Source organism: Choloepus didactylus, chromosome 15 (assembly GCF_015220235.1).
Source record: "Choloepus didactylus isolate mChoDid1 chromosome 15, mChoDid1.pri, whole genome shotgun sequence".
Taxonomy (NCBI): domain Eukaryota; kingdom Metazoa; phylum Chordata; class Mammalia; order Pilosa; family Megalonychidae; genus Choloepus; species Choloepus didactylus.
In genome coordinates this window covers 75845968-75869968 of record NC_051321.1, presented here as the reverse complement: position 1 = coordinate 75869968, position 24001 = coordinate 75845968, and the positions used below count along the sequence as shown (strand labels likewise).

The 24001-nt window shown below is 52.1% G+C and overlaps 1 protein-coding gene across 5 annotated transcripts in view; it reads right to left on the bottom strand.

Annotated features, from left to right (window-relative positions):
• ANXA11 (annexin A11) overlaps positions 1-24001 on the bottom strand; it is a 43324-nt gene that overhangs the window by 5223 nt on the left and 14100 nt on the right. For all 5 annotated transcript variants that reach the window (XM_037804345.1, XM_037804344.1, XM_037804341.1 and 2 more), the window contains 10 exons: positions 11103-11168; positions 9275-9387; positions 7253-7645; positions 5925-6012; positions 5596-5690; positions 4899-5012; positions 2882-2972; positions 2457-2536; positions 2245-2301; positions 286-379 (listed from right to left, as the gene is read on the bottom strand). In XM_037804345.1, coding sequence (XP_037660273.1) covers positions 286-379; positions 2245-2301; positions 2457-2536; positions 2882-2972; positions 4899-5012; positions 5596-5690; positions 5925-6012; positions 7253-7645; positions 9275-9387; positions 11103-11160 — 1183 coding nt within the window. In that variant the 5' untranslated portion in view covers positions 11161-11168. The remainder of the gene's footprint in view (positions 1-285; positions 380-2244; positions 2302-2456; positions 2537-2881; positions 2973-4898; positions 5013-5595; positions 5691-5924; positions 6013-7252; positions 7646-9274; positions 9388-11102; positions 11169-24001) is intronic.

The following is a 24001-nucleotide window of genomic DNA, read 5'->3' as shown; positions in this document are numbered from 1 at the left end:
AAACACTGGGTTGGTTGCTCCTCAAGGGCCCTCTACCTTCCACATTCTAGCATCTAAAGAAACCAGTCCACAGGAGGCTCCCACTTTCCTCATCCCTTTCCTTTGCTTTCCTCCAGGAGAAACTCAGAAAAGCCTCCGATAGGATCCTTTACATCACCAGCAGGGGGCGCTTTCGAGGAAGCGAAAGCTCTGTACATTGCGGAAACAACCTGGGAAGCTTTGCTTCCCCAAATTCCTTGCCTGCCATCATCTAACGGGGCCCAGGGAGGCCCGGGATTGCCCTACCTGCCACCAGGTGGGCTCGGCTCCGGGAGCACAGAACTGCATTGAACTTGGACTCATCTGTTCCTAGGCGGTTCTCCCCGGCTGCATATAACTCCTGGATGGAGAGGAAGACACGCATGCACTGAGGGCTTCACCTCAAATGCCACGTGCAGGTCATCTAGAAAAGCAGGCCCTGGGGAGGGACTGGGAGGCCCTGCCTAGCCCCTGCTGTGTCCCATTTGCTGGGATGAACAGAACATCAGCTGCACATTCATACCTGAGCAGCAGGATTAAGAGGCTGGAAAGGAACTCAGAGTCGAGAGAACTAAGGGAGCCTGGGTCAGGCAAGGGGCAGCACTGCAGAGAAGAAACTGGAACAGGGGCCTATGCTGGAGTCCTAGCTCTGCTGTCAACTTGCTGTGGCATCCAGGCAGGCCAACAGCCCTCGGGGGAGCCTCGGTTGCCTTACCTCTAGCATGAGAAGGCTGGATTAAATTTGGGGTTGCAAATTGGAAAGCAGGGGCCAGCTGAGAGGTGGGGACCATGGCTAACTATCGAGAGGGGACAGTTGCATCCCAGCACCAGCAGAGCACTGGGATAGAGGATACAGGCCCACAGCTGTGAGGCCCAATTCTCATGAGAAGCCAGAAATCCAGGTGAAATGTCAAGTCTCCCAATCTTTGATATCAGCTTTTAAAGACAGCACATATTACATCAGTTGATAGGTCACCGCTAGGGATATGGGATTCCACGTGACTTGGTGCATTCTCCGTATTTAGCTGCATATACCATTATGCTCACAAAAGGGGCAGAATTTGCACTTGCCTGTTTTTGAAAGTTTGAGCCTCAAGTATTTGCCAATTTGCAACCCCTGCACCAGGTGGTCTCCAAAGTGCCTTCCAGACCTCCAATTGTAGCTCTTGGCTCTACAAACACCGATACCCAAAGGCAGAAGGCGGCAGTCGGTGCTCAGAGATACCGAAGGTCAAGTGGAGGCCGGAGAAGTTCCTAGCAATCTCTGCCTCAGCTAGGAGAGGGCTCCCGGCTGGGTCAGGGCCAGGGCCCAGGAGCTCGGGGATGTCCAGCCCTGAGTCCACAAAGGGGAGTGGAAGTCTCAGGCAGAGGGGACATTAGGAAAGACAGAGCTTGGAAAAGTGGGCCTGGGACCTGCGCTGCCTGGGTGTATAGAACAGACAGGAGTCTTGGGCCCTTGCCCAGGCTCTGCCTCCAGGTTTCTCTGGGCACAATGTTCAACCTCTCTGAGCCTCGGTTTCTCATCTGCAAAGCAAAAGGACTAGGCCAGAAGAGTGGCTCCTCCAGCCCTAACAAGGGGCATTCCGCACAGCCCATGACAAACAGGCCAGATGGCAGAGATGAGACTGCTGGCAATTCTTGGGGAACGCCCTGCGTTGGGAGGCAGGAGCAATGAAGAAGGGAGAGAGGGATGCTGGTTGCTGTACCACCTCCGATATCCCAGCTCCATTCCGCCAGGAAGCTGTGGGTCTCTCCAGCTAGAACACTATGGTCTGAATTTATTTGTGGGAAACTCAAACTCTCCAGAGAGGTGCCAAGCCCAGATGCCTGGACAGAGAGGAAATGGTAATTTCCCACTCCTGCCCGCATCTCATCTCATCTAAGACTGCCCAACTTACAGGACAGCTGGTTTCTTGGCTCAAATCTTCAAAATCTTTGCAAACATAATAAATGCATTATCTAGGAAAGAAACAAGTCACATGAAATCCCACATCCATAACTGTGATCCAGCAACTGCTGAAACATTTGTTATCTCATATGTTCCCACTTATAGATGGGGAAACTTGTTCAGGGCCATGCAGCTGATAAGCAGCAGGGCAGGTCAGTAATCCACAGCATCTGGAACTCCTTATCCATTGCTCTTTCCCTCCCAGAGCTCCTCCCTGGTGGAGCAGGTGACGCCTCCTGGTTGAGGAAGCCCAGGTGGGGTCCGGCCATCCCACTCACCTGGACGTCTCTCTGGACGAGGGCCATGTCCACATTCGTGCTCTCATCCCGGTTTCCCTGAAAGGAAGCAGGTTGCAGATCAAGCCTCCTCCTTGGAGCCACATCCTCCTTCCTCCCCCATTCCTCCCCTCCTCGTTGCTTAAAAGACCCTCCCTGGCTCTCATCACACCTCCCTCTGCTCTGAGCCCCAAGCCCTGTCGTGGGGAAGGCACCTGCGAGAGAGAGATGAGGAGCCGTTGGAAATGTCCCGAGGTGTCGCTTCGAATGGCCTCCTCCAGGGTCTTTTTGAATTCTGAAAGGGAGACATAGGAGGTCCACCCAGTGGCCCCATAGATGGACCCGCCTGTTGCAGACACAGTCAACGGTGGGTGCTGGGTGAGGGGGGTGACAAGAGAAGGGCCTGTGGATCAGGGATCCTGAGCTCGAGGAGACAGGTGGCCCAGATGGCCTGGCCTCTGGGCAGGCCCGGTCCAAACCACACTTGAGGTTTTCCCACCCTCCCTTCCCTTTGAGCCTGCCCCGCACATGAACGGCAGGCAGGGTTGGGTCTTGGATCAAAGCCCAATATGTTGGGGGTGCAGGAGTTGGGGTCACGAGAAGGCCAGGAGGGAATAAGAGGCCCTGGAGCCGGGCAGACCTGTTTTGTAGGCTCTGTTCAGTTCCCGGATGTGCTCGTTGCTGCGGGAGGCGAGGATCTCAATCAGGCAGGCTTCGTCGGTGCCAGCCCCCTGCGGCAGCAGAGAACACGACAAACCACCCATGGTTAGAGCCTTCCTCGCCAGCACCCGGAAAGGACCCAGGGCACAGACCCCAGCCACAGGGACACGCCCCTCCTCCTGCTGCCCCTGCCAGCAGCCCCAGGGGGCCAACCTCCCCTCTTCAGCCCTAGGCCAGTGCCGGACATCGAGGAACAAGGGAGAGGAGTGGGGGTCCTGGGGAGGATCACCCCCAAGCCACCCACAAGGAAACTAAGGCTCAGAGCAGTGACTCGTCTGAGGCAAAAAGCAGATGCAGGTTCATTCCTAGTCCAGCCCATGACTGGGATGAGAAACGACTGGGAAGATGGGTTTAAAGTGAAGAGCTCAGAGTACACCTGCAGAAAAACTCACAGACACATGGAAAAATGACAGTTCTGGTGGGGACTGTGAGTGTCTGCAACATCTAGAAGCCAGCAACGATGGCTAGAGAGACAGTACCGCCAGGGACACGAGAAGGCGGAGGACAAGAGCGGCAGCCTGGCTTTTATAAAGGTGTGGATCTTGGCTCTGCTGCTGACTAGCTGTGTGACCTTGGGACGTTCCATAACCTCTCTGTGCCTCGGCTTCTTTGTCTGGAAAGCGGAGGTGTTCCCAGCACCTTCCTCACAGGTGACAGGGAGTCACGAGGATGAAATGAGCTCACAAATGTCAATGCTCAGAACAGTGAGCACTGCAGTGTTGGCTACCATGGTGACACCACTACAGCTACTGCAAAATTATTTGGTTCTCCAGGAGCTGTCGTGAACCACCTTATTCAGCACAAACCATTCATCACGAGAGCACCCACCACTCCCATGTCACAGATGCTCGGGGACACCCCTGGGCTCTGACCTCAAGCCTCCGTTGTTCCCAGCCCTCCACAATTACCACCGCCTCAGGAAGGGGTTGGAGGCGGGGGGCTGGGCAGGGGCCTTCCCCAGCTCTCCTCAGGCTGTGGGCTGCTCCCTGGGGCCCAGGCTGTACCTCCCACCCTGCACCCCCCGCAATCACCTCATCCCCTCCCTGGAAGGCAGCATGGAGGTGGGTTTCAGGAAAGTCACATCTCCCTCTGCTTTTCCTCGTGGGGGGAGGAAATGTCACCATGTCCATCAGGCCTCTCGGGACCTTTCGGGCTCCTTCCGGGGCACTAGCTCCCTTCTGTGGGAGCCGCCTCCTCCCCACCCACAGGACACCTGCTATGGATCCAGGAGCCATGTGGACTGGATGGGATGGCCGTGCCCCCGCTCTGATCACAGCAGATCCTGACGGTGGGAGGCGGCAAACCCAAGCCAAGCAGATCAGAATCTGCCCTGTCTTAGGAATCTGGGCTGAGCGCCACTGGTCTCTCCTGTGGCTGGATCTCTGAGAGGCAAACAGGGAGATCAGCAGGCCTCCTCCTCCAGGAGACCTGGCAGGAGACGCACAGAAACAGAAGAACTAAGAAGACACTCAGGAAGGAGCTGAGGTGAGAGAGGAACCCTGCCCAGGCCCAGCTGTTTACAGCGCCTGGTCCGGCCCCGAGGCCAGGCTGCCATTCCTACCCCTGGTTCCACAGGTTCCACAATAACTGATTCCCCCCCTTCACCTCGCTTAGACTCTTCAAGTGAGTCTCTGTTACTTGCTACCAAGGATTCCTAATGGAGGAGAATGAGACCAATCACGGCCTCATTGCCTTGTCACCAGCTTCCTCTACAACCCCAGATCCTGCCACCTTTATTTTTAGATGGAGAGAAATTTAAATGCTCTGTGATGCTGGACGCCACGTCTTCTGCCTTGTGGGGAAACCACTGAAGTTCACCTCTCTACAGCACCTGGGCACCAACCCAGGCAGGCCCAGGAGCTGCAGCGACAGAGCAGCGTTCTTCTGGGATGTGCCCACACACGTGCACACACACGTGCACACACACACGTACACACCTTGATGGCTTCCTTTATCTCATAAACGTCAAAGAGGATCGGGGTCTTCATCAAAGCCAAGATTGTCTTCTCAAAGTTTCCCGAGAGTTCAGATTTCAGATCTTTGATCAAATCCTGATTGGATATTAAAACAACCAACAAAAACATCTAAAATCTATTTTGAAAAGCCCCTGAAGGTGGAGTAAGAATACCCTAGATCCCAGCTACTGGGAGAACAGTCCGAGGACTGTTGTGGGTGCTGGTCCAAAAGCCTGATCTCAGGCCTGCCCCAGACCTACCAAAGCCAGACCCCGGGGGCCTGTGGCACATTCGGGTTTCAGAAGCGCTGGGCTGGAGCACCAATCTATTCAGTATTTATCCTATTTTATCGCCCTAAGACTCAAACCCCCAAATGTTAAAAATACCCCCCCTTGCATTAGTTCCTTCAAAGCTCTTATATCAGCAGGGTGGGGAGGGGTTGTGTTTGAATGACTTGTCCACGGTCCCAGGCCAGTCGTGGCAAGGCCGGGCCTAGAACCCAGACCTCCTGGCACCTCTTTTACCAAACCTCAGCTCTCTGGAGGGGATTTCTAAGAAGGTGCCACGGCGTGGGAGACCAGGGCTGGGTGGCAGTGGGAAATGCCCTAATGCATCCGGGAGATCCACCCTCAACGCTGGCTCAGGGTGGGCCGTGCATGCTCTCCGCACCCCCACGCACCTTCCCATAGGCTGTCTTGAAGGACAGGAGGATCTGCTGCCGCTGCTTGTTGGAGCGACTCCCCAGGCAGTCGATGATGGCCTGCTCGTCAGTCCCTGGAGGAAGAGGCGGGAGCGGGCAGGACGGGGGTCATGGAGATGCCTCAGTTCTCCAATTCTCCAGCCATCCCAGCCACACCCAACGTCTACCTCCTCTTCTACCACCCCCAGGCCCAGATCTGCCTCCCTCCAGCCACCCCTGCCCCTGGAGCCACTGTGCAGTGCTGGGGAATCAGGGGGTGGGGGGCGGTGGGGATGGGCAGGAGAATTTGAGTCACCCGAGTCTCTCACCAAAGCCCTTCATAGCCTTCCGCAGGACCTCGGCATCTCGCAAGGGGTCAAAGCCGGGCGCGTCGGTGATGGTGCCTCGGTTTCCAAACTACTCAGGAAAACACACACAGGTAAGATGACCATACAACCACACAGCCCAGATCCTGGGAACAACCCTTTCTCTGAAAGTTGGTGTCCCCGAAGGAGCCTACAATCTGAACAGCCCAGGACTCTATGCCAAGTCAACCTACCTAACATGACCATCACCTGTCCTTGTGTGCTGGCACCAGGGCTCCTGCCTGGCTCCTTTCACCAGGAGCCCACCTGTGGTCGAGTCCTGACCCTGAAAAGCTGCCCCAGGCCTGGGTCCTCCAGGGCAGGGCCAGCCTTACGAGCAGGGGCAGCCTGCCACCCCGGGACCCTCACCACCACGGGGTCCTCCTAGGGGGCCCGGAGAGCCCACGCAGCACCTTTGTGCACCCCACATCAGGCGCCCCACCTCCATGACGGCACATGGCGCCCCGACCCTTACTCCCAGGCCAGCGCCCCAGGACTGTCACCAGCCCCTGGCACTGCTTTCTGGATGCTGGGACCTGCTTGGCAGCCGAACTTCCTCCTGACATCTACAGCTGCGCAGCAGCACAAATTTGAATTTCCCACTGTCTCCTGATGGATTATCTCCTGTGGCTAGTGCAAGCTGGCTATAATACTGTCAAGGGATAAGCTCAGGAAAAAAGGGAGGACAGAAGGCTGGTCTGGTGTGGGGGGCAGGGTGGAGAGGGGCTCCTCCACCCAAAAATGGTAGACGAGCACATACCACCCACCCTGAACTTGGCTGGGTTGGCCTGTGTTGCCATGGCAATGAATTCTAGACTCTGCAAACACGGACTGCTCTCCAAAACAAATCAACATCAACCCCAGAGGAGTCACAATAATCTCCCCTACCTACAAGATCTTTTAGGAATTCTCCAAAACCTGTTGGGAAGGGTGTATCAAGTGGAACGAAGACTCAAAAGGGCTGTTGGACAGAACCCTTTGAGAGCAGCAGCCCCGGCAGCTCTCACAAAATGCACGGCCAGGAGAGGGACAACCCAAGAGGGATGGAAAGGGGTCCGCTGGGGACACCGAGACCCACCCGGCACGTGGAACATCTAACTGAACCAGGGGTGGGGGTCAGAGAAACTGACACTGCTAAAACAGGAAGCTGAGACTGGAGGGACCCCTGCCGTGCCACCCCCCACCCTCCCGGCACGCCCTCCTTGCTGACAGAAGACACTGGGCCACTGTCAAATGTCTCTCGCCTTTGGGGCACTGGCAGGGACCGAGGGTGGCACAGGGCTGGCACTCACCTGGGCTGGGGGCACGGCGGGGGTGACGGGCCCGGACCCTGGGTATGCTGGGTAGCTTGGCACCGGCTGCTGCTGCTGCACAGGGGGTGGCACTGGCGACTGCCCCGGGTAGGTCATCGGCGGCTGGCCAGGGTAGGTGCCCGGAGGCTGCTGGCCGGGGGGCGGCATGGGCTGGCCTGGAACCGGCGCTCCTGGGTACAGTGGATACGAAGGCATCCCAGAGGGGGCATTTCCCCCAGGAGGTGGGTACATTCCATAGGGCGGAATGGGCTGCTGGGCGGAAGGGGGCTGCACAAAGCCCCCTGGGGGGACTGGAGGATAACCACCTCCAGGGGCTCCAGGGAACAGGTTTGACATGTTGGCGCCTCCAAACGTCCCCGAAATGTTGGCCGCCTGAAAGTGGACAAAGCAGGGCCTGAGAACAGGGGTCCCAACAGGCCACAGCCGTGCTGGGCCACCTGCCCTTCCCAGACCTGATCCCCGTGGCGAGTGGCTCCCAAGGGCACAAGCAGAGTCAAACCACCCACCAGCACTCAGCCCACTGCATCCTCACAGCGTCTCCGTGTGGGAAAGATGATGTACCATCATACCCAATTTTCAGAGGCAGAAAGGGCTCAGAGAGGTGAGGTCACTGCCTCAAAGCTGCACAGCTAGGAGAGGGGTGGCATAAGGGAACTCGGTACTTTCTATACGAGTTTTTATAAACCTACGACTGCTCTTAAAAAAAGGTTTGGGAGGGCTGGCGGCACAGCCAGTAATGACAGAGCTGGGTCCTGATTTAGATCTCTATGGATCCAAACCAGAGATCCTCAACCCCTGCCCCAGGGAGCTGGCCATCCCTCCCCCCGTGCCTGCTCTTTCCACCCCATACCGACTGGGTGAAGGTGAGCGCACTGCCCAAGACGGTCCGGGGCCCATGCTGCAATGTGGGGGTGTGGGGGTGGCACCATCACGTCCCACCCATTAACCACAGACACCCCGAGGGGGCTTGGCAAGACTGGACTAGCGCTTGGACTTTCTACGTGGTCCTTATTGCATCCAGAGAAAATGTCCAAATCCTTAGCTCGGCCTCCTGCACCCGGTGAGACGTGGACAGCTGGACTCACTGCTCACCTTTTGTCCACTCCCCCCTCAGGGTGCTGGCGTCCCTCTGCCGGGAACCCTCCCCTCTGGCATCTGCACAACTTGCCCCCTACCTTCATCCTGCCTGTGCTCCAGTCAACGTCACCCTCTCAGCAAGGCCCACCTTGCCCACATCACCCAACCCCACGCTCCAGACCCCCTCATCCTGCTCCTCCTTCCACAGCACCAACGCCTTCTCTGACACGGCATGGTGCGAATGTCACCTGTGGCTCTTTCAACCAGATGGCATGTACACCAGGGCTGAGATTGCTGTTTCATTTACTCCCACATCCCCAGGGTCTAGAACTGGGCCCAGCACTGATGACGTTGCATGCTGGAGGCACTGCTTACACTGAACACACATTTGTTTTCAATAAATACATTATTTTAAAAGCAAAACAACAAATTGAAGCAGCATGTCCTCCTATGCTACCTGCCACCCACTGTTCTCAGGCCCCACCAGGATACCCATATGTGTCCACACTCGGCCCCGCATGTGCACACAAACAAATGCACAGACACTCATGCACACACGCACACACTCATGCACACATCTCCCCCCCCAATCAGCCCTCAGGTTGAGCACATACAGAAGGTGCAGTCCATGAAGGTACCACCTCCTGTGCAACCCCCAGAGCAGAAAGGGACCCGAGTGACCACCGGGGCCAATACCCTCCATTCCCTGCATTCTACTCAGAGGACACAAGTGAGACCCAGACAAGGGCAGCGAGCAGGCAGCAGAGCCTTGAAGAAAGCCCCACAACCCAGGAGGCAGCTCAGCACAACCCGCACCCCAGGGGGACACCCACAGACACCAAGGCCACGGGCAACCAGCAGCCCTCAACCCCTGGCCATGCAGAGCCTGCCGCAGGGGCAGCCTCGGCAGGAGGCCGGACTCACCATTCCCGAGAGGCAGTCTGGGTTGAACTGCCCCGCGTAGCTGGCCACGTTATCCAGCCCGATGGGCGGTATGTTGGGCGGGGGGTAGCCGGCACCCCCCCAGGCACCACCACCTGAAAGCAACACCAGGTACATGAGCCCCAAGGGGCCCCCAAAAGGGGAAAGGCAGAGGTGCTGAGCTCCCAAGGGGTCTGGAGAGGGGGTGAGGCAGCATTCCAGACACCCCAGAAATGCATGGCCAGAGGAAGAGGGGGACACCTGCCCCTCCTTCCAGGGAGGGCCGGAGCTCAGCGGACATTCCTGAGACCCTCCCGGAGCAGAAGGATGGGGCGCAGGAGCTGACCGTTCGGGACATGGCACTGGGCACCTGGCTGTGATCAGCTCAGGGGGCTCGGAGAACCCAGGGGGATGCAAGAGCATGGGGGGATGGGGTCGGCTGCTGGTTTGGCTGTTTGCTAGCAAATATCTGGGAGAGGGAGGATGAGAGGATAGAAAATGTACAACATGGGAAGACAGCTGGAAAAAGCCCCAGCTCGGAACCAGCTGGAACAGGAGGCATGGCCTGGGGCAAGTGCTCTACCACCGTGGGCTTGGGCTCCTCAGCAAATGGTCTAACCAGCCTCCCTGGATGTGCTGGAGGGGGACCGAGTGAGCAGGTGCCCGCACCTGCCCAGTCGATGTTCACACCTATGCTGTCACCAACATGGCCACGTGGTGGCCCCCTAGCTGGGGCCGTTCATCTGTTAGATGTGCCCCCCATGGCAGGGGAAAGGCCCTGAAGGCCTGGTTTTGGCTTCTCAGCTCCTGGGCTCCAGGAAACTCAGGGCAGATCCTTCCCCGTGTCACCAGCCCTCTCCCTCTCCTGTGCTGACAAGTGGTGGCAGTGGCAGGCCATGGAGGGTCGGACTCCTATCAGGGAGGGGGCTGAGACCGTGTGGGCAAATCGGGGGCCGGGCGTGGGTCAGAGAGAAAGGGCCCAGCTCGATCCCTGCTCTGCAGTGAGCCTGTGGCTGAGCCGCCTGCCCAGCCTGGGCCTGTCCCTTCACCTGTCAAATGGGAGGGCAGGTCCCAAGTGACCCACGGGTCTACTGGTGCTCAGACTTGAGCCCCTCAGCTGGGTAGACCCTGGGGCGAGGGGCAGCCACAGCTCGGGGGCATGGGAAAGGCCACCCTTCCTCCCTTATCCCAGGAGCCCTGACATTTCCTCTCTGATTGTGGGGATCAGATCTCACTTTAGGAAAATCAGGAGGGGCCAGGGCCAGGGTAGGTGACTCCTACGTATGGGGGGAAATGGTGAAGTTGGGGCCATGTCTGGATCCCGGACCAGGTGGTTTAAACTCAGTGCCACCTGCTGCCACAGCATCTGGGCAGCTACAGTGAGGAACGTCTCGTTTCCTCCCTCGGTAGGGGACCCTGCTGCAAAACCATGCACCTGGAGCCCAGGGGAGGAGCCCTGTCACCTGACAGAGCTTCAGGAGGCTTTAACTGGCATCCTCATTAACATCCAGGTGGCACAGGGAGAGGCCCTTGAGGCCATCTTGCAGGGGAGAAAATGGAGCCTTGGAGAAGGGGCAGCATTGGCTCAATGCCATAAGATAGTAAGGCAAGAGCCTGGGTCCTGCCCCTCCGGAACCAAACTCGAACCCAGGCCTCTCCTGGCCTTGGGGCCCATGTTTCCTCTAGACCCGGCCCCAACTCATTGGTTCCTCCCTTTCCCACGTGGCTGTGCCATGGGGGGAAGATGGGGAGGGAGGGAACTACCAGAAAACACTATTATTCCTGCCTTCCCCACTGTCCCCTCTCCCCGCTCCACCCCAGCCCCTCTTACCGGGTGCAGCAGGGGGATAGCCGCCTGCGGGCGGGGGATAGCCGCCGGGGTAGCTCATGGGGAGATCTGAAACGGAAGAGGAAAGCACATTCAGGCTCTGCCCAGCCCCCACCAGCCACAGACATAGGGCCAGCCTTGGCACAAAAGCAACAAACCACAACCCAGGCCCCTGCAGGACCACACGTTGCATCAGGCCTGACTTGTAGCAACCAAGTTTCCCCTCTATCTGCCGGGGCCTCCGGCTAGAAAGGGCAAAGGACTGCAGGCTGCCTGCCTCAGGCGGGACACACGTGCATGCCCCTCGACCACAGAAGATTTACCAACCTTTGCACCGTATGTCTCTGTGCATGGTGCAAGCCTGGGGCTCCCCTGAAAAGCACTTCCACCCAAGCTTCACTCTCAACCCTGCTGACAAAAGAGGCTTCCTGCGTCTGGACCTGTTGCCCCACCGTGTAAGCGAGTGCATGCACTGCCCCATTCTCAGGGGGCCTGGGTCTAGTTGTCTTTATCTTCTGGTATTCTCATTGCAGCCAGAGGGCCCTGTCTCCCTGTGCCCATCCCAGACCCCAAGCTACCCACAGTGGTCTCCCTCCTGGTTCAGCCAAGCCACACTTTCCGTTCTCCAATTCCTGGCTTGTCGGGCAAGGGGACCTGGTGTGGTGGGGACTCACTGTTTCTAGGAACGAGACAGGACTCAGGAGGGCTCATCTTATCTGGGGTCTGCAATCAGGGTGCGTGAGGCCACCCCCACCCCCAGTTTCTGCAGAAAGGCAGAAGCCCGGAGGGGCTAAGTGGCTTGCAGACCATTCAGTAACAGAAGGGGCCAAAGCCCGGAAGCCAGGGCCCCTGCCTGCTGGTACCAGCTGGGTCCCTCTTCACACAGATCCATCTGCAGAGTTCCATGCCAATTAAAGTGCCCAGGAGGACCCAGACCACCATGGCACCAGCCACTCAGACTGCCATACAACCCGCCTCCCTTTTCAATTAGCTACTGCTACCGTCTGCAGAGGCACCAAGCCAGGGTGTGTGAAGAAGTCCCAAGGCCCCAGGTCAGCAAAGACAGCTGGTTCTCAAGCCACAGTGTGCATCAGAATCACCTGGAGGGCTTGTGACAACAGACTGCTGGGCCCACTCCTGGAACTTCTGAGGCAACAGAAGCAGAATTTGCATTTCTAGCAAATTTGCTGGTGCTGCTGCTCCAGGGACCACACTTTGAGAACCACTGCTCTGAATGTCTCTATCCACCCACAGGTTTCTCTTTGCCCTTCATTTCTCCCTTGGAGATCTGGGCATGTTGTTTTCAAGGAAGCTGAAGTCCCTTCTGGGGCCACTGGTTCCTTCAGAGCCAGTCTGGTTCTCTGCCCTATCAGTGTGGCAATTTGTTGTGGGCAGTGGGTCCGAAGGGGACTCTAGGCAGAGCAGCACAGAAGTGGGAGATGGCCTGGTGACCTTGGAGAGATCTGGAACTGGCTGCCTGTGATGTGACCCGAGATACCCTCTCCCCTGCACAGCTTGTCTTCTTCTTGAACCCCTCCCTCCTGCCTCATGGATGCAGCTCTCCACCTCCCTGTCTGAGGGCTGCTGGGTTTTCTGGGCAATGCTAGGCCTTATGTGAGTCCTACTAAAGTTCTCTTGTAGGTTCTGCCCATCACTTGGGCCTTGGGGAGAGCTCCAGAAGTTCTGGCTGGCACCAAATGTCTTGGCTCAGCTTTGATAGCTACCAATTTGGTAAGCATGGTATTTGTGCCTCTTCCAAGTAACGGGTACACAAAGAGCCAATGACTGACACCTCCGAGCTGTCACTCAGGGGTGCACTGTCACACTCAGGAGGAGCTTCCCTAAGCGTGTGGTGGCTGAGGTCCCATGGCCCTGCCCTCGGGGAGGCCTGGCTCATCCCCCAGTGGCTAGGCGAATGGGCAGCACTAAGCCTCTGAGGTCCTGCCCTCGGCCTGATTCTTCTGCCCGAGTCCTCAGACTTCACTGGGGAGAAGGTGACTTGGGGGATTTAAACGATGAGCCAGGAAGCTGAGGGCAGGAAGCAGAGACACCCGGAGGGAGAGCAGGAGGAGCTGCACATGTGTTCCTGACACCTTCTGTGACAGTTTGGATGTATTATGTCCCCCAAAACGCCATTATCTTTGATGCAATCTTGTAGGGGCCGATGTATTAGTGTTGATTGGGTTGGAACCTTTTGATTGGATGTTTCCATGGAGATATGACCCACCCAACTGTGGGTGATGACTGACTGGATAATTTCCATGGAGGTGTTACCCCACCCATTCAGGGTAGGTCTGAATTAAATCACTGGAGCCATAAAAATGAGCTCACAAACAGAAGGAGCAAGAACAACTGAGAGTGACATTTTGACAGGAGCTGCAGCGTAGAGAGGAACGTCCTGGGAGAAAGCCATTTTGAAACCAGAATTCCGGAGCAGATGCCAGCCTTCCGAGCTAACAGAGTTTTGCGAACACCACTGGCCATCCTCCACTGAAGGTACCCAATTGTTGATGCCTTACCTTGGACACTTTATGGCCTTAAGACTGTAACTTTGTAACCAAATAAACCCCCTTTATAAAAGCCAATCCATTTCTGGTGTTTTGCATAATGGCAGCATTAGCAAACTGGAACACCTTCCCTTTAGGAAACCCATCACCAAGCAGGACCTTTGGGAACCAAACAGCCACCCCCACTTCTGGTCTCCTCCCAGAAGAGTGGAGCCAAAAGGCCATTCCACAGCCAGGTGACAGTTTTAAAGATAAGCACAGCTGGGCTACTACTCCATTCCTTACACCAAAATAAATTTCAGCCAGATTATATTTAAGTGTAAGAAATGGCCCCAATCCCCAAGGTATAAAATAAAATCTCTGCAAAACAACATAAAGACAAGATAAATGACAATTTTAGGAAAAATGTTTTACAGGCCTTGTTTTAAAACAAAAAGCTCTTTAAAAAAAGAAATCAATAAGAAAAAGACCAACAGACTAGAGAAACTGTCAAATGATGTGAACAGGCAATTACAGAAAAGGAACTACAGATTTCACCTTCACTAGTATATGAAGAGAAATGCCAATTAAAAACATACAGATGTCACTCTTTACCCATCAGATTGGAAAAATTTTTAAATCAGGTAATTCACTATACTGGCAAGTATGTGGAAAAGCAGGACCTCAAACACTTGGTGAAATACAAACAGGAACACCTCACTGGCGAGCATTTCGGCCAGGTCTATCAAAATTAATTTAAAGTGCACCCACCCTTGGATCCAGGAATTCTACGTTAAAAATTTGTTTCCCAGACACACTTATACACCTGGGTGAAATGACATAAGGCCATGGAATTTACTGCAGCACTATTTTTAATAACAATAAAGAACTCTAAATATCTACCATTGCTAAATAAATTATGGCAGATCCATGTAGTAGGTATTACGTAGCTATTTTTAAAGTGGTGATATGAAACGATCACTGTTATTAATCAAGGTGCAGTACTACGGGTATATCAAGCTAACTTTGGAAAAGAAATATATGTGTACACACACAAACACACATACACACACACACACACACACACCATCTATGTTACAAAAACCTGGGTCCCAGTGGTGCTGTACTGCCTGTTAAAAATGCAACTTTAACAAAGGCCCAGTTGAGGCGGGGATTTCTAAGCAGTATTACTTGAGTCCAGCCTCTCTCCTGGCTCTCAGAGTCGGAGCTACTCTTCCAAGACTGAAATAGCCCACACAGGCCCCTTCAGTCCGCGGCGGCCCTGCTCTGCGCCAGCCCGGGTGAGGCGGGCCCCGCCCCTGCCTGCACACATGGGTGGGTGCTCATTCTGGGCTTTCAGGGAGTTTCCCGCCCCCGAGTTGGAGTCTGCCTCCTGGCAACTAGCTCAGGAGCCTAGAGGGCCCCACAGGAGGGTCTAATCCCGCGGCAGCGCAACTGGCTTTGTGTCCCTGGGCCGTCTTCTCTCCCCTACAGACCATCTCAAGTCTTCCCTTCTCCCAGAACATCCCACCCCCCCCCCCACCAAAACAGTTGCAAGCCTGCTGCTCCCCACTCTTTTCTCTCTTAGGTTCTGCCCAACACTGCAGCCTCTGGATAGCTTCTGAGGTATTGACTGACACCAAACAGCTATTCTCTCAGCTTTGTTGGTTTAAAAAAAAACAAAAAACAAAAAACTACTTTTATTAAATATATTCAACCTTACAGGAAAGTTGTTAAAATAATACAGAAACAATGCATAGAACTCCAACGTACCTCCCACACAGACACCCAGATTTACCAACTATTTGCATCTGCAATGCTTGTTATATCTTCTAATTATCTATTTCTCCCTTTTCTAAACACTGGAGAGTAGGCTGCACACACCATGTTCTCTAACAAGACTGCCACGTGCATGCAGTTCCTGAGAACAAGGACACCCACTTATGTAACCATCTTAAGCACAGCTATCAAGTTCAAGAAATTTAACACTGATATAAATCAGCTTTCCCTTATCTTCACCAATTTGGTAAGCATGGCATTTGTGTTCTTCCAAGTAACTGATTAAAAACGGGACCAAGGAATGACACCCCTGCACTGTCATTAGACAACTCCCCCCACCCCAGGCCCCACCCCCACATCACTCCCTCGGGCACCAGCCCAGGTACATTCAACCCACTGCACATCCACCTAGCTCTAGCTACCACCAGCCAGCCCACGCTGCCAGTTTGTTCACCGCAGGCTCAGGTGGCCTCCTCCAGGGGAGGGTTCTAACACCTGCCTAATCACCGCATGCAGAAAAGCACTTAGCCTGGAGCCTGGGCCACCTGCTCCACTCCCCGCCCCAGTTCCCCACCCCACCTCTTCCCCTCCTGAGAGCTCATAAGCCAACTACCACTGAGATGTGTCCCAGGAGACTGCTGTGATCAACATCCAAAAACTCCCCGGCTCAGGGATTTGACATACCCCCCCCCCTCATCCCCACCACCTGATCCCCTTTTGAAAATTAGGAGATCTGCTCACCTCCAGCCTTCATGGCTGGCCCTGGCTTTTCCTCAAAAGAGGCCAACCACGAGGCCTGCCGTCCTTGGCAAAGCTGCTCCCAGCACCCCAAGGCTGCATATGTGGGCACGAAGGGGGCCCAAGCAGGGGCTCTGAGGCCTTTCTCCCTCCACTCCAACTCCCATCCAACCCTCGCCGTCCTTGCCAGAAGGGGACACAGAGCTGCTTTCTTTTTGGCATCTGGGGAATATCAAACCCTCTGCCCTGAACAAGGCCTTTCTCCTACTTCTGTGTTTTAACAAGGGAAACAGGCCGGTGCAAGGCAGTGTTTCCCATTTCCGATGCGAGTGCAAAGCTGGCTGTACCAGAGGTCTAGACCGCGCTTCTGACCACAGCACCTGGGCACAGGTGCTCCCTGGAGAGACCCCCCACAGGTGGCAGTCAGCTGCCTCCTTAGGGTCCAATTCTTAGAAACCTGCCTTTCTCCGGGGACGTTGAGGCACAAGTATGCCCTCCCTTTCCTCCCGGGGACCATCTACCTGCAGTGCATTCCAGCCAGCTGTGGCCCTCTCTGGCTATATCAGTGTTTCTCCAACTTTAGTCCGCAAAACAGCCACCCGCTGAGCCTGTTAAAATGCAGGTCATTGGGTGGCACCCCTGGTGTCTTTGAATCAGTGGGTCACAGTGGGGCCCGAGAATCTGCATTTCCAACAAGCTCCCAGGCGATGCTGATGCTGCTTGACCTCGGGCCACACTGTGTAGCATTGCTTCCTCACGTGGAGAGCTCGCAAAAAGTGCTGGGTCTCGGCCCCAATCATTCTGGGCCCTGTACCCTAGGATGGGCCCAGGAATCTGAAATGTAAACAACCTCCCCAGGTGATGCTGACTTTGCTGATTCCGTAGTCCACACTGTAGGAAACACTTTCCTTTAAGGTACCCGCACCCGGTCTGGCTGCTTCTTCCCAGCAACAAGCTATGAGGACAAGCACCAAGACTCATGTATTTGGTGAAAGAACAGAAAAGGAGCATCGGGGGCTTCTCAGGGACTGAAAAAGTGCCTGCTCCTAGAGCTGTGTATTTGTGCACAAGTACGCTGCTAGACTTCAAGGCCCCCCAAGGGAACTGGCTAGAGTCCCCAAACCCAGGACTCGAGAAATGCTGGGCTAGGACAGGAGCAAAACTGCCCAGAACAGACGGCTCACAGCCCATTCCCCTACCCCACTGGGACCCTGGTCAGTTCTCTGCCCCAGCAATGGCCAGGAGCAAGGCTGGCATCTACTGGGGACTGCCTGACTTCCAGGGTCCTGGGAGGGAAAGGAAGGGTGGTGGCAGTGGCGGAAGGGCACAGGAGTGTCCTCCCCAGACGGTCAGCACGGGGCTCAGAAGAGGACTGAATGGCTGCAGGAGGCAGGGGCCAGGAAGCGTCAACCTGGGGCCGGAAGCACGTGGTCGCGAGACGTCCCACGGGGCCGACCACGCAGGCCTGGAGCTGGGATACTCATTTGTGTATCATTAAAAAAAAATTTTCCCATACATATATACTTTTAATTTTTATTATGGTAATATATTTACAATACACATTTTCCCACTATAAACACTATCATATGGACAATTCAGTGTTATTAATTACATTCGCAATATTGTGCTGCCGTTGCCACCAACCATCACCAGAACTTTTTCTTCACCCCAAACAGAAACTCTGCACCCATCAAGCAATAACTCTCCATAGCCTGGAAACCAGTAATCCACTCTCTGTCTCTAAGAATTTGTTTTCCTTCGTATTTCATGTAAGTGAAATCATACAATATTTGTCCTTTTGTTTCTGGTGTATTTCACTCAACATGATATCGTCAAGACCCATCCATGTTGTAGCATGTTTCAGAACATCATTATTTTGTGTGAATTAGCTTTTTTTATATTAAACCCTTAATCTGTTTTTATAGAAAAATTTAAATACAATCCTTCAAACCACACAGCTCAGATAATCCCTGATGATGTTTTTTAAAAATAAAAGGAATGCAAATACACCATAGGGAAATTCAAGCAGAACAGAAAGGCACAAAGCGAAAAGCCAAAGTCTCTCTCCCCTTTACCCCCCATCCCAAAGGCTACCACTGAGCACTTTGTAATGTGTAATTCAAGACCAAAAGTACACACACACACACACACACACACACAAGTATATACATCTATTTGGTTTATGTGAATTCATATGAATGTATGTTTTTTAAAACAGGGAAGAGATTTATTTCCTTATCTGAAAACTCTCCTCATTCCCGTACAAAGCTAGTTTTCGGCCAGCTCAAGTGTTAACCGTCCACATTCCTACCAGCGGAAGTACCTGGCCCTGCTTGCAGAGATTAAAAGTTATGGAACCCTCACCCAGGTGAGTGGCTGCTGGCTTCCGTCCACCACCCTTGGGCAGGGGCTGGCCACTCCTCCCTGGGTCACGGGGCAGGACAGTGGGAGGCCACACATCTGAGCAAGGTGCAAACAGGGGTCCCCTCTGGTCACCAGCTCAGGGGGCCCAAAGAAAGACAGCAATGTCTACTGAAGGAAACCTGGTCCCAGCCCGCCCAGAACAGAATCTCAACCAGCGACCTGGAGACAGGCCCTCGCTCCCCAGGCCTCACTGCCCATCAGTGTGACAAGGGGCCGGACCCATGTCACCTCTCAGCGTTCGTCTCAGCTCTTGGACTTTAGGACTTCTGAAGGGGAACCTCTTTAGGCCGCCACCCCAAATCCTAGACTTACAGATTTACGAAGCATCCATGCTAGAAGGAGTCACGGAGATGATCTAGTTCCCACCACCCTCGGTTTTGTATCTATAATAGTCCAGGGTCATGGCTTGTGAACTCACAAACGCAATAGGGAAAGGGCCCTTGGGAGAATCTGGCTGCTAGCACAGAGCCTGCCTTCCTTGCCGTAACAGTGCCGCCTCCCAGACCCGTGAGCGTGCCAACCAGGGCAGGGCTGGCTGGCTCGGTGGTCCCTGCCATTCCTGCCGTTAGGGACCTACATACCCCTCTTTCCAAGGGCAGGAGACGGTGCAGTCAATGTGTTCTGAACAGGGGTCTACTGAGGCCATTCCCTGCAGCCAGGAGGCCCCAGAAAACTTGAGGGGCCCCGGCTCACACCACTCCCCAGGAGCAGCCTCAAGCTCCGCCCCCTGTGCTCATTCACAGTCGGCCCCAGGAGCTGGCACACTGTTAAAGGCCCCACAGACCCACGTAGGTAAGTAATCATGACTTCAGAATTCCTAAGAGTGAACCATGGCATGGAAGCACTGTACAACGATTGACATAAAAAAAATAAAAATAAAATAAAAAGTTTTTTGTTTTGAAGAACATACACAAAACAGAGCAGTATAATAAACTGCTCGCTCTCAGCTTCAATAATCATTACCTCAAGGCCAATCTTGATACACCTACTCCCCACCTATGCCCCTGAAGTAATTGGAAGCAAGTCCCAGGCATTGTGTTATTTCACCTCTAAGTAATTTTCCATATCTCTAAAACTAGGAACTTAGGAAAAAACATGTAACTACAATACAGCTGGACTGCTACATAAGATTAGGCCTCCATGCCAGGAGAGGACTCCGGCTGATTCATTTTAAGGTAACACATAGACCCAAAACACAAGCAACAACAGAAAAAATAGATCAACAGGACCTCATCAAAATTAAAAACTTTTGTGCTTCCAAGGACTTTACCATGAAAGTAAATGACAACCTATACAATGGGAGAAAATATTTGGAAACCACATATCCCATAAAGGTTTAATATCCAGAATAAAGAAATCCTTTAACGTAACAACAAAAAGACAACCCAATTAAACTGGCAAAAGACTTGAATAGACATCTCTCTAAAGAAGATACAAATAGCCAGAAAGCACATGAAAAGATGCTCAACCTCATTAGCCATCAGAGAAATGCTAATCAAAATCATAATGAGATATCATTTTACACCCAGTAGAATGTCTATTATTAGAAATTGGAAAATAACGAGTGTTGGAGAGGATGTGGAGAAACAGGAACACTCATTCATTGCTGGTGGGAATGTTAAATGGTTCAACCACTGTGGAAGACTATTTGGTGGCTCCTCAGAAAGCTAAGTATAGAATTACCATATGACCCAGCAATTCCACTACTACATATATACCGAAAAGAATTGAAAGCAGGAACTGGAACAGGTATTTGCACCCTGATGTTCACATCAGCATTATTCACAATTGCCAAAAGATAGAAGCAACCCCAACTGTCCATCAACAGATGAATGGATACATAAAATGTGGTATGTACATTCAATGGAATATTATTCAGCCGTAAAAAAGGAAAGAAGTCCTGAAACATGCGACAACATGGATAAACCCTGAAGACATCATGTTGAGTGAAATAAGTCAGACACAAAAAGACAAATACTGCAGGATCTCACAGGTTTGAAACAATTAGAGTAAGCAAACGCATAGAGTCAGAATTTAGAATATAGGTGTGTTAGTTTGAAGCTCTTATGTGCCCCAGAAAAGGCCATATTCTTTTAATGCATTCCTGTGAGTGCAGACCTATTATGGGTGGGACATTTGATTAGGGTACTTCAATTGAGATGTGACCCAGCCCATTCAAGGTGGGTCATAATTTGCTTATTAAAGTCCTTTATAAGAGGATAAAGGACACACAGAAAAAGTTCAGAGAGCTCAGAGAAGCCCCAGAGAAGCTGAGAGACAAGGACACACTCACAGAAGCTGAGAGCCACTACAGCCAGACGCTGAAAGCAACAAAACCCGGGAGAGAAGGACCAGCAGATGCCGGCCATGTGCTTTCCCATGTGACAGAGGAACCCCGGATGCCAGCAGCCTTTCTTCAGAGAAGGTATCCTCCTGTTGCTGCCTTAATTTGGACATTTTCATGGCCTTATAATTGTAACTTATAAGCTAATAAATCAGCATTGTTAAAGGTATGTTGCATTTTGGCAACCTTAGCAAACTGAAACAACAGATTATCTGGGGATGGGGTAGGGACAGGGAATGGAAAGTTAAGGCTTAAAATATGCAGGGTTCCTATTTGGAATGATGGAAATGTTTTGGTAATGGATGGTAGTGATGGTAGCATAGCAATGTGAACATAATTAACAACACTGAAATGTATGTATCTGAATGTGATTAAAAGGGGAAATGTTAGATTGTATATATGGTAACAGAATACAAAGTTTTTTAGAAATCCATGGAACTGCACTACACAAACAGGGAACCCCAAGTTAAACCATGGACTATAGTTAATGGACCAATTAAAAAAACGTGCTTTTATCAATTGTAACAAATGTTCCACACCAAGGCAAGGTGGTAATAATAGGATGGTATATAGGAATCCTATATTTTATGCATGATTGTTCTCTAAACCCACAGCTTCTCTAATAAAAGAAAAAAAAAATTAAAAAGAGAGAAGGGAGAGCTTGCAATGTCTGAGGGGGCACCTGTCAGTACAAGGGGGCCAGATAGCCCACCTCCCCGGGCTGGACCAATGAGCATTTACCAAATGGTGGTGCTCCCGACCATCGTGAACGCCACTTTCCAGGAGCACTGGCCTAAGAAACAGGCCAGTTGCCTCACTCACCCATTTACTGGGCCTCTTGTTAAACAGGTGCTCCATAAATACAGCTCCAGAGGAAGAATGAATGGAGGCCCTTGGTTGGTAGCTGAGTAGGTGTGGCCAAGTCAGCTAACCTCCCTCAACCCTTTTTTCTCCCTTGTAACTTCTTCCCTGACTTGCTCCTATAATCACTTAAGTATCAAAATTGAGACATTTGACTTGCACACGCAGGCAAAGGATGGCACCGTAAACACTTGTAAACCCAAGGTTTTTGGCAGGACATTATGCTCTCCCAGGATACATCTTTGCATATAAGCTTTCTGTAGAGCAGGACTCGCCTGGCACAGATGTGAATGGGTCAAATCGGATGGCAGCCAGACAGCCACAGGCACTCAGAAGCCGGCACGAGCCAAACATTTCCTCCAAGCAGCAAGTCTGTTCATTTTTGCTACAAACCCGCTTACTTCTGAGCTGCCCCCAAGAGTCACCATCCTCAAATCCTGAAGAAAGAAGACCCTGGCTCAGCCCTAACCTGGACCCCCTACCCCACCCCCACCCCCACCCCCACAAACAAGCCTGGCCAAGCAGAAAGAGGCAGCGTGATGTGCAGCTCAGTGCTTCCTCAACTGTGCTCTCTGGCACTAACTTAAAATACAAGTTGTGTATTTAGCAGATACATAAGGGGAAAAAAGATTTGTTACCCAAAAAGTTTGGAATATGCTGCCTGCTACATCCCCTTCCAGAAAAAGTACCAATTCACAAAAGCATAAAGGAGCCTGCCAATTTTATTAATTCCCAAACCTTCCAAACATATTAGGCCATAATAATAGCTAACATTTATTGAACACTTATTACTATGTTCCAGGAACTATGTTAAGTGCTTCACATGGGACTTAACTTTACAACCCAATGAGATAAATACTAAGATTGTTATTCCCCTATTAGAGATGAGAAAACTGAGGTAACAGAGAGATGATACAACCTGCCCAGGGTCACAGCAAGTGAGTGGCCAAGCCAGGATTCAAACCTGGGCAGTGGGGCTCCAGAGCCCAGGACTTTCACCACTACACTAGACTTCTCAGAGCCCAGTGGCCCCAAGAAGTAGTATTTCAAGGATGGAAGCTTGAGAAATAAGGATGTGTGGAATAGTATGGGATTAGGACTCACTCAGGACATTTGATTTCTATGCCTGGTGTTCCCTGAGTGATCCCAGGTACTCCATTTTTTTGTTTGTTTGTTTGTTTTCTGAGTTTTATTGATTCATTTTCCCACTACAGTCCATATCGCAGTGAATATACTCAGAGCATTTTTGGTCCTCAATGAGTACATGGAAGTAAATATTTAAAAGTGAAAATGCCAGGAAGAAGGGTATTCAATTTTGATAGATTTTTGTTAGATGATGTGCCAAAATTTGCAGCATATTACATTTCCAAAATGATGCCCGCCCCCACATAATCTCATTATCTGGATTTATGTCTATAGCTCATTACTTTATTTGTATTTCTTTTGCCCTTTGCATGTTTGTTTCCCTCTCTCTGTTTAGACCTTCTTTTTTAGTTTAATTATTTATTCTAAGTGTTTTTTTTTTTGTTTTTTTTTTTTTCAGGTTTTAGCTTATTTATTTAATGGGTAATACTCTTTAAATCTTTTTTTTTTTTAATCATCATTTTATTGAGATATATTCACATACCACGCAGTCATACAAAACAAATTGTACTTTCAATTGTTTACAGTACCATTACATAGTGGTACATTCATCACCTAAATCAATTCCTGACACCTTCATTAGCACACACACAAAAATAACAAGAATAATAATTAGAGTGAAAAAGAGCAATTGAAGTAAAAAAGAACACTGGGTACCTTTGTCTGTTTGTTTCCTTCCCCTATTTTTCTACTCATCCATCCATAAACTAGACAAAGTGGAGTGTGGTCCTTATGGCTTTCCCAATCCCCTTGTCACCCCTCATAAGCTACATTTTTATACAACTGTCTTCGAGATTCATGGGTTCTGGGTTGTAGTTTGATAGTTTCAGGTATCCACCACTAGCTACCCCAATTCTTTAGAACCTAAAAAGGGTTGTCTAAAGTGTGTGTAAGAGTGCCCACCAGAGTGACCTCTCGGCTCCTTTTGGAATCTCTCTGCCACCCAGGTACTCCATTAAGGGCAGTGTAGGGAGGTGAGAAGGGCAGGGACTCTGAAGCCGGACTGCCCAAGTTCAAATCCCAGTTCTGTTCCCTACCATCTTGGGCAGGTTACTTAATCTGTCTGGGCCTCAGTCTTCCACATCTGTAAGATGGGGATAGTGATAGCTTAATACCAATCTCACAGG